We start from the raw sequence: 16,403 nt of genomic DNA on the forward strand, positions 1-16,403 counted from the left end.
GTGTGTGTGTGTGTGTGTGTGTGTGTGTGTGTGTGTGTGTGTGTGTGTGTGTGTGTGTAGCATCGCTGGCAGTATGGCCGAGAGCTACGATACAGAGAGTGGCTTCGAGGACGCTGAGAGCTCAGACGTGGCCAATTCAGTGGTGCGCTTCATCAACCGCTTTGTGGATAAAGTGTGCAATGAAAGCGGCGTGACCAACGAACACCTGAAGGCCCTCCACATCATGATACCAGGTAGAGACGGCACAGCTTCGGCCGATCACACAGCGTGATGTACCTTATTATAAACCCTGATCAGTTTTCAGAAGTAGTCAGTCAGCTGACAGCGAAGAGAGATTTACAGTGTGACCCGGGAGGGGCGGACACATTACTCTACTCTAATTAACATGAACACATGAACTCAATTCTGAAGATTAAAGTAAGATTATTAACTTATTGAATTTATTAATTCATATTAACATTGACTGAATTGTAAAAAACCTCCTGATAGTCTCACATTCACTCAATACAAACACAAGCATTTCTACTTCATCATTAACATCAAACTGGTAATATATAATATACCCTTTTTATATATTAACATTAACTGGATATGAAGTACATGTATATTATAATATATGATGTATCTATAAATATATTTTTCTTTATATCGGCTCAAACAAAAAAAAAAATTGGACTTGACACGGAAACTTCCGCTTCACTGCTGCAGTGTTCAGTGAAGTTTATTATCAGTGCAGGGCTTACAGACACCTGATGTACACACACACACACACACACACACACACATACACACGTACGTACGTACATACATACATACATACATACATACATACATACATAAACGTGTGTGTATGTATGTGCATATAAAAATATACACACATTGCGTGTGTATGTATAAACACAGAGCTACAGCAGACAGGTGGGTGTATTTATTTATGACATAAGGTTAATGTTACTACTGTTATAACATACAGTAACAAGTAAAAACACTAACCTTGGAGTTCGTGTTACACTTCCTGTGATCCGCTGTGTCCATTAACAGTTGAAAACGCACAGATAGGTAACAATTAAGTGACTGCGACGATTTAATGTGATTTGTTTTTGTTAGATATTTTCAAATCTCAGATTGCGTCTTCAGATCTCCATCAGCCCTTTCAGACTGATATTTCATAAATCTATTATAATAATAAATCTATTAACTCTTAGTTCTGTGCTGCTATGAGCTAGAAAGTGTGATTTACCAGAGAGAGTTCAGGCGTGCATGGAGGAGTCTAAATGAACACACACACTGACACATGCTATTCACAGAGACTTCCCCTTTATTTCGTCTAGAACAGGAGTATTTATACACATAGATAACAGCATTGCTTAGTAGGCGGGTTTCTGCTTGTGCAGGTGCTGGACAGATTTAGACAAAACACACAGCACAATATGAAAATAAGTCCCCTCAAGGCACAGAAAATACATGTCAGCTATAATAAAGGATGGCAGTTGATAAGCTTATTCAAAGAGGTAATTAAATGAATACATTCATCATAGGTATTTGATAGCACAGAGACACACAAACAGAAGCTATAACCCAGTATTCCCCGTATCTAAGGTGTCTTAATAGCAGTTCATAATATAAGAGAGTACATGATATAAGAGAATTCCTTTCAGTTTTGCTGTTTGGATTATACCTTGTTACTTCAACTGTTGTGTTTATAAAAAAAAAAAATAAAAAAAATAAAGACAGTCACAAAAGCGAAGCTTTTATCGGCACAAACAAGTTTGGTGATGTTGACACTGTTTTTCTGCACAGATATCGTTCAGATGCACATCGAGACGTTGGATGCGGTCCACCGAGAGAGCAAGAGACTGCCTCCTATCCAAAAGGTAACCAACTCAGAATTTTACATTGGGCTGGACTCCACAGACAAGCTAGGACTCCACAAACAAGCTAGAACCCCAGGCAGGCACGCCCACGCCCACACCCACGCGCACCCCCACCTATAGCACCCCCACCACCACCACAGAGTCAGAGTGCCACAGCAGGTACGTCTGTGTGACGGCACACTGAGTGGTGCATGCTGAGTTTCGTAGTCCTTCCACCCCTCTCTCACTCTCACACCCTTCTGGAATGAACACAAAGTCTACTACAATCTGACACTCTGCTTCTGAAACTCATTGATTTAAAGAAAGAAAAAGTGCTACATCACTAATGTTTGTGTTCAAGTATGTGGAATGTGGCTGGAGTTTGTCTGAGAATTCCTTCACAAGGCATTGCACAACCTTGGCTGTTAGTATTAGTTCATGGAGTTTGGCTGCTCTACTAGACGTCACGTTAACTGTCCATAACCGGGAACGAACACAACACACCTCATCACACTCAGTCTCGTCTTTCCAAATACGATGTAGAGTGTGTATTATGGTTTTTATAAGCTCTGAATGTATGGAAAAGTGGCAAGTTATTTCTGGATATTTATTTGTGCATCTAAGATCACAAATCAAACCAGACTTCAGTTAACAGGCTCCAAATTACATCATTACCCACAGTGTTACCAAAAAAAAGTACGAAATTAAAGCTGCAAGCAGCATTTTCAGGGGCCAAGCACCCAGACTCGGTGAACCGCACATTCACAGACTCGCATCTGCAATCACAGGACGCAGAGCCATGACTATTCAAGAATGAGATGATGCGTATATATATGTTGCTGAGATACACTCTTACGTCCTGTTTTTTTTGCATTTGCCAGTGCGTTACAGGAGAACGGTTTTGAATATCAATATTTCTTTTGGTACCTTTTTGTTCAGACAGATCTCAGGATGATTTGAGCCAAATTTGGTGAAGATCGGACAATATTTGGTGGAAGAGTAGCAAAAATGGCGGTTAGAGTTAAGCGTTTTTTAAGCATGTTTTTGTTACTTTTGACCAGTAGGTGGCACTGGCATGAAATTTGTTGCATAGCCTCAGGTCATGGTCCTGAAAATGCCTACCAAGTTTTGTGTCCATGCGCAAAGTCATTCCTGAGATACAGCCTCGCTTCCTGTTTTGCGGCTTCACGGTCAGATTTGTTGACCCGTTACGGGAAAACCGTTTGGAGTATTTCAAATTCTTTTGCTGACGCTTGTGAGGCTTACTCTGAAGATGAAGTATCCGGGGGGGGGGGGGGGGGGAAACAAAAAAAATTTTTTTTTTTTACAAAATCCAAGATGGCTCAAAATCTATTTAGGCTGAAATAGATGTCACAGGCTGCGTTGAACTCGTGGAAATTCCTTGTAACTTAATGATGGATGGAGGATGTGATGTGTACCGACGTTTCGGAGCCGACATGCTCCGATGATCCGAGTCTAAACTAGCTGAGCGGGATTGGATAGGGATGTGCAACCCGCGGCTCTGAGAGTGCTCTATCACACAAGGGAATTCACTCTGCCACAGCACAAGTGATTTTATTTAGCTTTGAAGGGCAGCAAAATCGAGAATAAGGATTTCTTCAGGATCAGAACCCCTCTTCACTTCATGCAAAGTGATCTCAACGTGTAAAAAGAACATTTCTAAATGTTTGCTTTTCCCAGCGTAGTGTTACGCAGTTGCCAGTCGATGTAGTTTCATCTAGTTTGAATTATTTTCAGACCCACAGAGCACATGTAACTGCTTCCTTTGACCATCTGCCTCAGTGTTGTTTTACTGGTCCGTGCAATACCTACTTTACACCCTTCCTAGTGTTTAATACTTTGGTCTGCAGACAGGTTTTCTTAAGATGTTTAATAGTTCTCGTTCAGGATGGTTCCAGAAATCTTTAGTTCCTCAAAAGGTTGCCGTACGTCGATGGAAACGTCCTTGTTGTGTGTGTTTTCATTTCTTTTTGTGCTGTGTGCTCGCATGCTTGTGTTGGAGAACTCCTTGTGATTAACTTGTCTGAGTAATTAATTATTGTATTCAAAAATATTTGTTTAATATGTAATGCTAAAATGTTGACCCTGACCAAATATAAAATGCATTCTCATTGGTTAATGAATCATTAAAATGAGAAATTTGATGTCTCTCTCTCTCTCTCTCTCTCTCTCTCTCTCTCTCTCTCTCTCTCTCTCTCTCTCTCTCTCTCCAGCCCAAGCTCCTGAGGCCGGCGCTATTAGCGGGTGAGGAGTTTGTGATGGACGGCATGCGCGTGCATCTCCTGTCAGACGGCCGAGACGAGGCCGCGGGTGCGATGGGTGGTCCGCCCCTCCTCCCTGCCGAGGGTGCCATCTTCCTCACCACCTACAGACTCATCTTCAAGGGCACACCCAACGATCCTCTGGGTACGAGTGTTGCTCTTACAGTCTCTACGCTTCACACACACTTTTAACAGTTTAACACAGCACTTGCAAATGTACCAAGCATGTAATGCTCAATTTGTGATTTTCCATTAGTGTTTATATTGACATGGTATAAGAATTCAGGAAAGTCTTGAATCCCCAAAGCAAGCTAGTTTTTTTTAAAGCTAAAATCTATTTTTACATAAAATAAGTTAATGAGTTCTAATACGAGTTATGAAAATGATTCTTGGGTGATGACATTAGCAATAAAACAACTGGTGTAGAAAAATAATCTATGATGAAGTAGTGTTATGCAGCCTGACAAAGCAGAGTTCTAATTATTATATAATTATTATATATATATATATAATTATTTTCCAATAATAGTACATCCCAAAGAGCTTCATTCCTCTAGTACCATGGTAACTTGCCAGCGATTGCAATTATTAATTCATTAAAAAACAAAAACATTGTACTTTTTTTTTTCCATTTATAGTTAATGTAACTAACGTCCTCACTTTTGCAAAGTGCTGACACTGGAGGCTCCTTCCAGAATTCAATCAACAGCTTCTTACAGAGTCATTATGCTTTAACAACCTGCTTATTATTAGTTTTAGATTATGTGGAGTGAACGCCATACAAGTCCCTGTGTGCGATTCGTTACTATAGAAACCATATCATAATAGAACGAGTGCGTGTCTGTCAGAGTTGCTGTTAAACTCTGAAAATCAATCAGCCAATCGGAATACAGCATTCAACATGCACACACTCAAAGTTCAGACATTTGGAAGATTGTGTGTGTGTGTGTTTACTAAGCACAACGTTAATCAATCCCTCCAGGATTTTGTGATCAGAGAAGTTAAGGCAAAATCAAACAAACGCTGCAATACTGGGAGGAGTTTGCGATTTTTTATTTTTCTTCAAAATTAGCACAGATTTTCTGCCGATTTGGGCCAAAAATGCGACATCATATAACGCGCGTTCAGCCAAAGCCCTCTTCGATTCATGTGCATCGAACATGAGTGCAGCTGAAAGACGAAAGACCGTGCAGAACAATTTCATGCAGTCGCGATGTTGCCAATTCAGGTAGTTTTCAGTGAAATAACCCCAGAAGTTGCGTCACAAATTTGGAAAAAAGCAGCAGCAAAACCAAGCAATTTTGGCCGCAACAATCACAAAACAAACTCTGTGAAATCCTGTGTGTGTGTGCAGTTGCAGAGCAGGTTGTGACGCGTTCCTTCCCCATCGCCTCCCTCACTAAGGAGAAGAAGATAAGCTGCAGTTTACCCATGGACCAGTTCATTCAGGAAGGCCTTCAGCTCCGCTCCTGTACCTTCCAGGTACTGCACATGAGCAAATACCATTACCATTCCGCTCCCTGTGTTTCCTCTCACTTCACTCACTCACGTTGTGCCCCCCCCCCCCCCCCCCCCCCCCTTATAGCTGATGAAAATAGCGTTCGATGAGGAGGTGGCGTCAGACTTGGCCGAGGTTTTCCGGAAGCACATGCACAAACTGCGCTACCCCCAGCACGTGCACGGCACGTTTGCCTTCACCGTGGGTCAATCGGCAAAGATGGTGGTAGAACACAAGACCAAGGACAAGAACCAGTCTCTAAAGTGGGTCTCACTGGACACACACACACGCACACACATACAGGTATATGGCGTTTATGAGGACAGCCTGACACCACGGTGGTTAAGGGGGACACTCCTTTCCTAACATCCTACCAATGAAACAGATACCTCAAATAGTATCTCATGATCCCACTAAGATACATCACACTTAAAAAATTAGTTCTGGACATGTAACATGCATGAATTTTCACAGGTTCTCATGGTTTGTTGAGACACAAGTTTATAGGGACTGGTTATGTACGGCGTCCAGCACACACACATAAACCAAAGTGGTTTACAAGGTCAAACATGCTTTACTAATACCAGTATCATTTGCGTTAACATTTAGCGTGTGCACACGCGCGCACACATCACATTTGCCACGATAAATCAGTAGTTCATTCAGAAAGCCTTACACAAACCACTCACTGTTTTTAATAAATGCATCTTTAACGTTGTGCTGTTTCATTTTCTCGCTAGTTTAGTGTAATTACACTCAAGGACTTCAGTTCTGTTAAAACCGATCATAAAGATGTCTTAAAAATCTGTATGTGCAAAAGTTTGCACACCCTCAGGACATGCATTTGTACTGTATATTAGTATACATTTCTACCACAGCGTTATTGAATTCTCAAATCCATTGATTATACTGATTTTACTGTAACAGCTGAAACGTTGCTCCGGGTGTAATTATTTAAAATTTATTTAGCATTTTTTTTACGTGCCAATTCTCCAAGAAGTGTGTGAAACATGATGTTTTGTGTTTAAGTCACTGCTGCACTCCACCGTCTGTCCTAAACACTTCAGACTTTTCCGTGTCTTGGGTCAGAACGTCCGCTTTTTGCTGCACACACACATCTCACACACAGCTCAGCATTCCTGCTTTACTTTACTCCATCTAGTATTTAATCCCTGTAGTGCAGGCTTATTGATTCATTCCTGAATTCATTTTTTTAAGCGTAAGCTATACTTCTCACTTAATCCCAGCACTGACTTCTTGTGTATACAAACCCTGAAGACAGTTACTTGTGTGTGTGTTAGTGTGTGTTCTCCTTTATGCCTTTTCTTGCTTTCCCTTCTTTGTTTCTTTCATTGTTTGTTTCTTCAGTCAGTCGGAGAGCTTTGTCCATCACGAGGCTGCGTTAGAGAAAAGAAATGGAGCGAGGGATGAATAATTTAACACTGGAAACTGTGACGTTGTTTTGTTTATGTTCCCCACGGTTGCACCTGACTTCTGTCCCACAGCGAGACATCAACCTGTTTCATCATTTCTGCCAGAGAATAAGCCCCTCACGATCACTCTCTCTCTCTCTCTCTCTCTCTCTCTCTCTCTCTCTCTCTCTCTCTCTGTCTCACTCTCTCTCTCTCTCTCTTTCTCTAGCTAAAAATAGATGGTTCTTTTGCTTAGTTTTGGTCAGCAGTACTGTGTTCCTCGCTGTGTGTGATGAAGTCGTGAGTGTTAGGATCAGCAGCTGAGCTTGGATCCGTTTCTTCGGTTATACTGAAAGCGATGCTATTTAACTTTCTGTTTCAGAACCCTCTCTAAAAACCTGGTGAAGAGTGCTAAGAAGACCATCGGACGACAATACGTGACCCGGAAGAAGTACACTCCTCCAACCTGGGAGCACCGTAGCAGTCTGCAGTCCGAAATGGACGAAGACGAGATCTCTGGTATCACACGCGCCCCCTCTCATACGTGCCCTCTCTCACACGCGCCCCCTCTCACACGCGCCCCCTCTCACACGCGCCCCCTCTCATACGCGCCCCCTCTCATACACGCGCCCCCTCTCATACGCGCGCCCTCACACAAGGTGCTATTTCTCTTTCGGGGGTTTGAACTCTTTTAGTCGTTTTGCGGATCAGTGTGCATCATATTCTCCTGCAGAGTCGTGTACATAAGTACTGATTACTGAAATCATCATCACTAATGTTTACTATTCTATTCTATTCTATTTATTTATTTATTTATTTATAATTTAATCTTCTGGGAAACATGTGGCTTCTGAAGGGCTGTACTGAATGAAAAAAACAAGATCTTTAAACAAAACTAACAATTCACACCCATCAACCTGTTCAAAAGTTTACACCCCCACCCCACCCAGTCCTTAATGCACGGTGTTGCCTTCTTGAGCATCAGTGAATGTTTACACTTTTGTAATAGTCGTGTACGAGTCCCTCAGTCATCCTCAGTGTGAAAGGATTTTTGTGAAGAACAGTGGGCAGTTTAAACGCTCAGGACAAACAAGGGACTCATGAACAACTCATGAACACAGAGCGTAAACACAGTCGCGGATCATCCAGGCAACGACACAGTATTAAGAATCAAGTGTGTGTAAACTTTTGAACTGGTTCATTTGTGCAAATTCAGTTATTATTGTGTCTTGTGCACTTTTTTTATTACATTGAATAAATGCTTTTGATTGACAAACCCGTCGTGGCTTCTCTGCTCGTCACGGCTCCTCTTGTAACTCTGCTTTTCTGATTGGTCAGTGTCTGAGGAGCTGGAGCCGAACGCGCTCACGCTTTCCTCCACCATCCGCTCGTCCGACCGCCAGACCATGAGTAACGTAGTGGAGCGCGCTTGTTGTCGTGACTACCAACGGCTGGGTCTGGGCACGCTCAGTAACAGCCTGACGCGCTCGAAGAACGAGCCTTTTCGCATCTCCACCGTCAACCGCATGTACACCATCTGCCGGAGGTGAGGCCCGGGGGGGAACCCGGAGATGTAATCCGGGTTTACACACGCTGTCTACTCGTGTAGGCACCGTTTTCCATAACGATGTGATCAAATCTTTACTCTCTTTTGTTCTTTGTCTTTGTTTGTTTGTGTTAATCCTCCTGTGTGTGTGTGTGTGTGTGTGTGTGTGTGTGTGTGTGTGTGTGTGTGTGTGTGTGTGTGTGTGTGTCAGTTATCCTGGCCTGCTGATCATACCACAGAGCATCCCCGACGCGACACTCCACCGCATCTCTCGCTGCTACAGACAGAACCGCTTCCCCGTGGTGTGCTGGAGGAACTCGCGCACTAAAGCCGTGCTCCTGCGCTCGGCCGGTCTGCACGCCAAGGGAGTCGTTGGATTCTTCAAGTCTCCCAACGCCCCCAGTGCAGGTCAGCACTTCTAATCAACGTCCAAACCATCCAGGGTGCCATGTCTGACACTGGAGACTCCTTCCACGAATGTTCAATTCAACAACACTTTCCTGTTTTCCTTCCCGAGCAGCTGTTGCTGCATTCTGTTATTCAATGTTTGATAAAATTCCCTTTAAGAGGTTTTTTAATAATTATTCAACACAACCATAAGTGAGCTGGTTTGATGGAGGAGGGTTTGTGAAGAGCGCGTCCTAGTGTTTGTGTGTGTGTGTGTGTGTGTGTTTCAGGTCCCTCTCAGGCTGACTCCACCAGTCTGGAGCAGGAGAAGTACTTGCAGGCCATCATCAGCTCCATGCCATCCTACAGTGAGGCCAGTGGAAGAAACACACTGAGCAGCTTCACATCCATGCACATGAGCACCTCAGGTCAGAAATACACACACACACACACACACACACACACACACACACACACACACACTCTGAGAGGAATTTCATTTCATTTAAAGACATTTTTATAGCTTGATAGTTGTTTAAACGTCATTCCAACCAGACACCCATGTGGTCCTTCGTAATACAGGGAATAGTCTGGAAATTCCCCCAAATTAATGTCAAATGAAGGTGAAGCGAGAGAGTTCAGGTCTATCTGACACTTTTCTGGCCATAAGCTTCAGAATCGGAATCTTCAGAATTTGCACACATTCATTAGGGCTGTGTGATTAATCGAGTTTTCGATTACAGTGTGGCCTCCGACGATTATGAAAACTAAATAATCGAGATAAAGCGATTATTGTGCCGCATTCCATTTTGCAACGTTCTCGTTTTTGTCTTTTTAAAAAAGGGCTTTCGCCCCTCCCTAAAAGGCCAAACTCGCTCCCCGCCAGGCTGCTGCATTTTTAGTTCAGCTCGAGCCAATATGGTGGAAAGTTAGAGCCTTTGGTCGAGAAGGAAGATAAAACCATTTCATCCGTTTGGAAACGATCTGGTTTCAACAAGTCCGATGTGGAACAATAAGAAATAACCTTTAGTATCATTGGAAAGCTCATTTCCTCTAGCGTCATAACAGCTGGTCTAAATGCGGTCTAAATATCCTTTCTAGAGCTCACGCAGAAACTACAGGCTGATCTAAACCAGGAGACAGAATTTCATTGGCTATGGAAGTTTAAAGTTCATTTCTGGCGATGCAATTCGCCAAAATGTGTCACGTGACGTGCTCCTCTAACTTTATTTTATTAAACAAATTTATTTAATTTTGTTTTACGAAATTTTTCCAGTTGAATTGTATTCAAGGAAATCCACTATTAAAAATACAATGTTTTTATTTATTTATTTATTTTTTAAGTTCAATAAATGCATGATGTTTCCAAAGTCAATGAGTAATCGTGATCTCAATATCAACCAAAATAATCGTGATTGTGATTTTCGCCCTAATCGAGCAGCCCTGACATACAGTATATGTGTACGCTTTTATGAGCAATAAATAGAGCAAGAATTTGAAAAGTTCACAGTGTAACATCTTTAAAAAAGAAAATGGAAAAAAAAAAAAGTTTCAAGGAAACTTAGCAGCAGGTTCCAGGAAATGTTTGCGATTGGCTGGTTGTCAGTCACATGGCCTTTTCCTGATTATGTAGGTGATTCTTGGCCACGTTTAGTGACAAAACTATCACAAAAGCTAGAGATCTGGATCGCGAGACTACTACACATCTAAATGCTGTAAGTTTATTATTATTTATTTATTTATTTATTTTTATTTATTTTAGACTCATCCGACAAAATGAGGCAACCGAAAATTGGAGCTCTTATGAAGCAAGTTATGGGCACTAAAGAGGATGTGCCTGGAACCTTCAGTCGAGGAGGTAAGGGAGCTCTTACAGTCTGTGTGTGTGTGTGTGTGTGTGTGTGTGTGTGTGTGAGAGAGAATTGGAAATGTGTGTTCTGCCTGTAACATCCGCTCCTGTTTAATATAAAGTCTAGTGTAAACATGCTAGCCTAGTTGACCCGACCTAGCAGAGATTGAACAGGTAGTGATCATGTAGACGTCTGACGTAGCATAGCTGTACTCTGTGTAAGGAATAAAACAGTTTGGGCCGTGCTGTTAAGGGAAAGTAATCAACCACGTGCTTTTATCCGTTTGTAGTTATGTTTAACGTTGTGTCGTTCCCTCAGCAGCCTCTCGCCCTTCTCTCTTAAAGTTAATAAGACTCAGCTTGGCACGTTGCTGAGAAACTGTAAAGGCTTTCCCGTGTCGGAAATCTTACTGACCGGTACAAAGCACCGACACTGGAGACTCCTTCCATAGATGTTAAGTACAGTAAGCTTTATCAACAGGGTTTTGAATATTTTTTTTTTTTTTTTTTTTTTTTTTATCTTTAGCTCGCTGCGTAATCTTTCTCATGGGCCGTACAAATGCCCATGAGTGAGTTGTTAAGAATAGGCACGTAAATATAAAACTAATTTTCTATAACAGCAGCTCTGATAGACGATCCAGCTGTACTTCAGATGAGTAATCAATATAATAACGTGGTTTAGCATAGCATGTTTTAGCGTAGCAGTAGTTTTTAGCATAGCTGTGCTAGGATATGTGCCGACAGTAACGGGTATCTCTTTATTCTCCGGCCCTAGCGCTGGGTCAGAGGGCAAGGGTCATCTCCCTCTCTCAGCCTAAGGTTTCAGTCAAGGCCCGCAGCTCACCCCGAGGTACAGTAGACCCTGACCCCCTGCTCTCCAATCTAACCAATCAGGTTTCTTAACAGTGATGTCAGCGTGTGTGAGCTGGTGCCCACCCAGCGTCTTATTTTTTCCCCCTGGGCTAACCGTTCACTTTGAGCTCTGTGTCCAGTCCTGTCCAAAAAAATAATCATCTCTGTTTTGTCTGTCTAGCCTGGCATCTCTTTGCACGGCACCCACTGTGTTCTGAAATTCTGGCAGTGCTCTTGTTGTCTGACATGTTGTGATTGATTGAGTCGATACACTCTGATTGCATCGAGAATGACGCTGATTTCGCTGCCGATATGTGAATGTAGAAATGCTCTCGAATCTGTCACCCGCTCAGATTGCTCTCTGCGTAAGCACAGCCTGCACATCCCATACCGTGGAGTAAGAGCGGTGTCTCGTTTGTGTGTGTGTGTGTGATTTAGGGAAGTGGGGCAGTATCCGGGGCAGCGGGCGTCTCACTGGCTATAATCCTGAAGTGGGGAACCGGCTAGCAGTGAAAGACGGCCCTCAGGCAAACGGCGGTCCTACCGAGCCGTACTTCCTCCGCCAGCAAAGAGCGTATCTCTATATCATCGGGGACAAGAACCAGCTCAAGGTACCGTGAAAACTCGACCTGGCAGGCTGAAATAACTTGAACGTTCTAGCATCATTCTCTGTTCTGCCATCAAGGACTTTTAATAAGACAAACGTTATCCTGGAAGCCTTCTTTTCCTCCATTTTGTCTGTTTTCTGTTAACACTTCACTTATACCATTTGTAGTTGTTTTGCTTAATTCTAGCAATGCGTATGTATATAGGTAGTAAGTAATGAATAAAGTTACTCTTGCCAGCCCAAAGTCGAGTATTTTCCCGTTAAAGCATGTCCCGAAGTGTTTAATTCCTCTTATACAGCGTGTCCGAAATGGCAAACATGGCCATCCGAGTATTATGAGCAAAATCCACACACAAAACATGGTGACCACTGTCACAGTGCTTTTGTTTTGATTTGTTTTGTTTTTTTTTAAAAGTTGCGTCTGACTGTTGGAAAGAACCGACACCGGAAACTCCTCCCATAGATAAATGTGACATACAAATGCGACTTTTGCGTCTTGCTGTATTGTATTCCTCCCTGATAGAGTATGTGCTGATGTTACATTTTCAAATCGCAATTTAACCTTGTTCGGTTAAAATATTCCACGCCTCTTGTGCAGATGGAAATGTTTGGAAAGTCTAGAATTTATATTTATTCTAGAAATTCGAAAACTAGAAATAGGACCTTGAGTTTTTCCCTATACCTAGATTGTTTGTGCTGAAAATGATGTCCACTGATCCTCTGTCCTATAAGCATTATAAGAAGATAACCTTGAGCTTGTGTGTGTGTGTGTGTGTGTGTGTGTGTGTGCGCACGCGCAGGGAGGAAAGCAGGACTCGTTCCAGCAGTGGGAGGTGGTACCCATTGAGGTGTTCGACGTCCGGCAGGTGAAGAACAGTTTTAAGAAGCTGATGAAGGCCTGCGTTCCTTCCTGTCCTTCCAGCGATCCCAACATGTCCTTCCACCACTGCTTAGAGGAGTCTGAATGGATGAATCTGGTAAAACACACTTTCACACACTTCTATTCCTGACCTTTTCTTTAGTACGTTGTGGAGTGATTAGTTCTAGTGGTAGTGAATATAATTTGTGTTTTCGTTTCCGTTTTCGATAAACATACGATTTAGTGTCTCCACTCCAAGCCCCCAGACGTTCTTTTATGTGTGGTAGAATACATTTTGTGTTTTGGTGTTGTAGCTTCACAGGCTCCTTCAGGTGTCCGTTCTGGTGGTGGGGTTATTAGACAGCGGCTCCTCGGTCATGGTCAGCTTGGAGGACGGATGGGACGTCACCACTCAGGTACGGTTGAAGCGCAGGTGCTGTGTTTGTACCGTATCGGCGTTGTGTTAAGTGCAGGATCTGAGCTCCGTGTGGTATTCTGCGTAGGTGGTGTCTCTGGTGCAGCTGCTGTCAGATCCGTACTACCGCACGTTCGACGGCTTCCGGCTGCTGGTGGAGAAGGAGTGGCTGTCGTTCGGCCACCGCTTCAGCCACCGCGGCGCTCAGACGCTGGCCAGCCAGAGCAGCGGCTTCACGCCCGTCTTCCTGCAGTTCCTCGACTGCGTGCACCAGGTACTGTTTAACGCTGGACGTTAGGCAGATCAGTATTGCAGGTTTTGTTCATCGGGGTCCTCATACACGCGGACGGTGTGCATTTATGGTGCTTTTATAAATCGGTTAAAGAAGCTTAAAGTGTTTCACACTCACTCCGCTCTTTCCAGATCCATCATCAGTTCCCTATGGAGTTTGAGTTCAGTCAGTACTATCTGAAGTTCCTGGCTTATCACTATGTGTCTAATCGCTTCCGGACCTTTCTGCTGGACTCTGATTACGAGCGTATAGAGCTGGGTGAGTCTCAGCTCTCAATCACCTCAAACCTTCAACTTCTACTTAATAGGCAGTGTTTTAAAGTTAGTCTTACTGTCTTTTTGTTTTAGTCTCATTTCAGACTGTTGACATTTCTGAGCACCAGTGTGTGTATCGTTTAAAAAAAATCTTACTGTGTGTGAAATCACATCAAATCAAAGACCTTAAGTATTAAATACTCTTCATGTTGATTATTTTTTTCTTATTATTTATTTATTTATTTCCTCCCTGCACTACCAGTCAAAAGTTTAGACACACTCATTATTTATCTTCCCCCCCCACACACACACACACACACACACACATTTCAGAATAATAATAATAATAATAGTCATCAAAACTCTGGAGTAACACAAATGGAGCTATGGGAATTATGTTGTGATAAAAAAAAATCCCAAATAAATCAAAATAATTTAATATTTTAGCATTTGTAAAGTAGACGTCCTTTTTGTCGAGAATTTCCAGAAATGTATTCTTGGCGTTTTCTGGACCGATTTCTTGAGGAATTTCCCCGAGATGCTTTTTAAACAGTATTAAAGGAGTTCCCACCTACGCCGGACTCTTATCGGCTGCTTTTCGGAATATTTCGCTCCGAGTCGTTCGTTTAAAATAAATATTTTTTGTAAATAAAATGTTCGTTTTCTAATGAAAGAAATGAATACGTCGGCACGATTATAATTTTGCCTACAACACAGATTTCAAACATTTAATCACACACCTTCAGATCAAAAGCTTTTTAGGATCAAGACTCAGGTGTCTCCAGACTTGTGACCGGTGAAGTGTGTGTGTGTGTGTGTGTGTGTGTGTGTGTGTGTGTGTGTGTATAGTTTTTCTTAAAGTGATGTGGGTGCATTTGTATGTGATTCAAACAGGTTTTTTTTTTTACATAATGAATGAGTAAATTCCTGCATCGAATGCTTCATGTCCTCTCTATAGGTGTGTTGTATGAGGAAAAAGGAGAGCGGAAGAACCCTCAGGTGTGTAAGTCCGTGTGGGATTACATCGACCGTCTGCACAAGAAGACCCCCGTCTTCTACAATTACATGTTCTCTCCAGAAGAAGACGAGGTAAAGATGTTCAGATGATGTGCACGTTTTCTATCAAAGTGTCGTGTCTTTCAGAGAGCACGCCTAACTTTCTCCACCATTTCTTGTTCCTCTCCCCAGGTCCTAAAGCCCTACACTTTCATCTCCAACCTGAAGGTGTGGGACTTCTACACGGAGGAGACGCTCTCCGAGGGGCCGTCCTACGACTGGGAGTTGGTGCGAGGGAAACCCGAGGGGCCGGATGAGGAGAGAGTCGAGACGACCGCGCCCAAATCACAGAGGCAGGTGGTGTGGCCCTGTTACGACAGCCTGAGCAAAGTGATGCCGGACGCCATCACCAAACTGCTGCAGGTTTGTTCTGAGATCCGTGAGAGCTTACGGGACACGGATGACACCGTTGCATGTGCAGTCCTCACGTCTTTTTTTTTTTTTTTTTTTTTAAATGTGTGTTTAGGATTTGCAGAGCCTTGAGGCTGAGCTTGGACATACCTCTGAGAGATGGAAGGAGACGTGGGATAAGATAAAGAACACGCAACGCACCGAGACCAAACTGGAGAGTCGGGTAAGGAACGAAGACGTTTTATTCAAGCGGGATAAGATGGCACGAGTCACAGAGATGCAACAAATTCCATGCATCCTACATACATATTAATACAAACGGATTGTTTTGACCTTCATCATTAGAGTGTGTTTTAGTGCTTGTGGAGACTTCGATTGGCACTTGATTGTTAGTAGGTCACATGACCGTAACGTGTATGTAAGTTTGACCTGTGCTGGGAACTCAGTATCTTACCGAAAAATCCCAGAAGTACCACTTCTCTGACGATTCCTTTTAAACGTCGTGTAGATTTTATTTGGTCTCGCTTAGGTTTTGAAAGGAGACGACAGAAAATAGCGTGCACTTCCTGAAGTGTCTCTATACTGAAGAACATTTTTTTATTTCCCCGCCCCCACAGGAAATAACAGAATCTCGCTAACAGGATATATGTTTTACCTGGGGTTATTTCTACTGATCTTATTATACTGTAGAAGGTATAGAAGAAGCCCCTGGAATACTCCTGTAATAATTACCTCACCTCCTCATTTAAAATGGATTCGATCCAAATTGGGCTTTTGAGAAGAGACAGTGTTCTATACAGAGCGGTGAAGGGCGACGACGCTGTACCATGTTGTGTATTTTTATGCGAACAAATACCGTGTAACTCCCTGTGGGAATTTTAGATCTTGTC

The 16,403-nt window shown here is 42.8% G+C and overlaps 1 protein-coding gene across 7 annotated transcripts in view; it reads left to right on the top strand.

Annotated features, from left to right (window-relative positions):
* sbf1 (SET binding factor 1) overlaps positions 1-16,403 on the top strand; it is a 68,523-nt gene that overhangs the window by 47,459 nt on the left and 4,661 nt on the right. For 6 of the 7 annotated variants that reach the window (XM_017494025.3, XM_017494026.3, XM_017494027.3 and 3 more), the window contains 19 exons: positions 61-233; positions 1,801-1,874; positions 4,088-4,280; positions 5,490-5,617; positions 5,721-5,896; positions 7,428-7,564; positions 8,384-8,591; positions 8,803-8,999; positions 9,269-9,406; positions 10,741-10,836; positions 11,603-11,677; positions 12,118-12,290; positions 13,087-13,263; positions 13,460-13,561; positions 13,649-13,834; positions 13,984-14,110; positions 15,065-15,195; positions 15,295-15,525; positions 15,629-15,736. In XM_017494025.3, the coding sequence (XP_017349514.1) occupies positions 61-233; positions 1,801-1,874; positions 4,088-4,280; positions 5,490-5,617; positions 5,721-5,896; positions 7,428-7,564; positions 8,384-8,591; positions 8,803-8,999; positions 9,269-9,406; positions 10,741-10,836; positions 11,603-11,677; positions 12,118-12,290; positions 13,087-13,263; positions 13,460-13,561; positions 13,649-13,834; positions 13,984-14,110; positions 15,065-15,195; positions 15,295-15,525; positions 15,629-15,736 (2,830 nt within the window). The remainder of the gene's footprint in view (positions 1-60; positions 234-1,800; positions 1,875-4,087; positions 4,281-5,489; positions 5,618-5,720; positions 5,897-7,427; positions 7,565-8,383; positions 8,592-8,802; positions 9,000-9,268; positions 9,407-10,740; positions 10,837-11,602; positions 11,678-12,117; positions 12,291-13,086; positions 13,264-13,459; positions 13,562-13,648; positions 13,835-13,983; positions 14,111-15,064; positions 15,196-15,294; positions 15,526-15,628; positions 15,737-16,403) is intronic. The other variant, XM_017494029.3, reaches the window with a different exon arrangement.

This window comes from Ictalurus punctatus, chromosome 19 (assembly GCF_001660625.3).
Source record: "Ictalurus punctatus breed USDA103 chromosome 19, Coco_2.0, whole genome shotgun sequence".
NCBI lineage: Eukaryota > Metazoa > Chordata > Actinopteri > Siluriformes > Ictaluridae > Ictalurus > Ictalurus punctatus.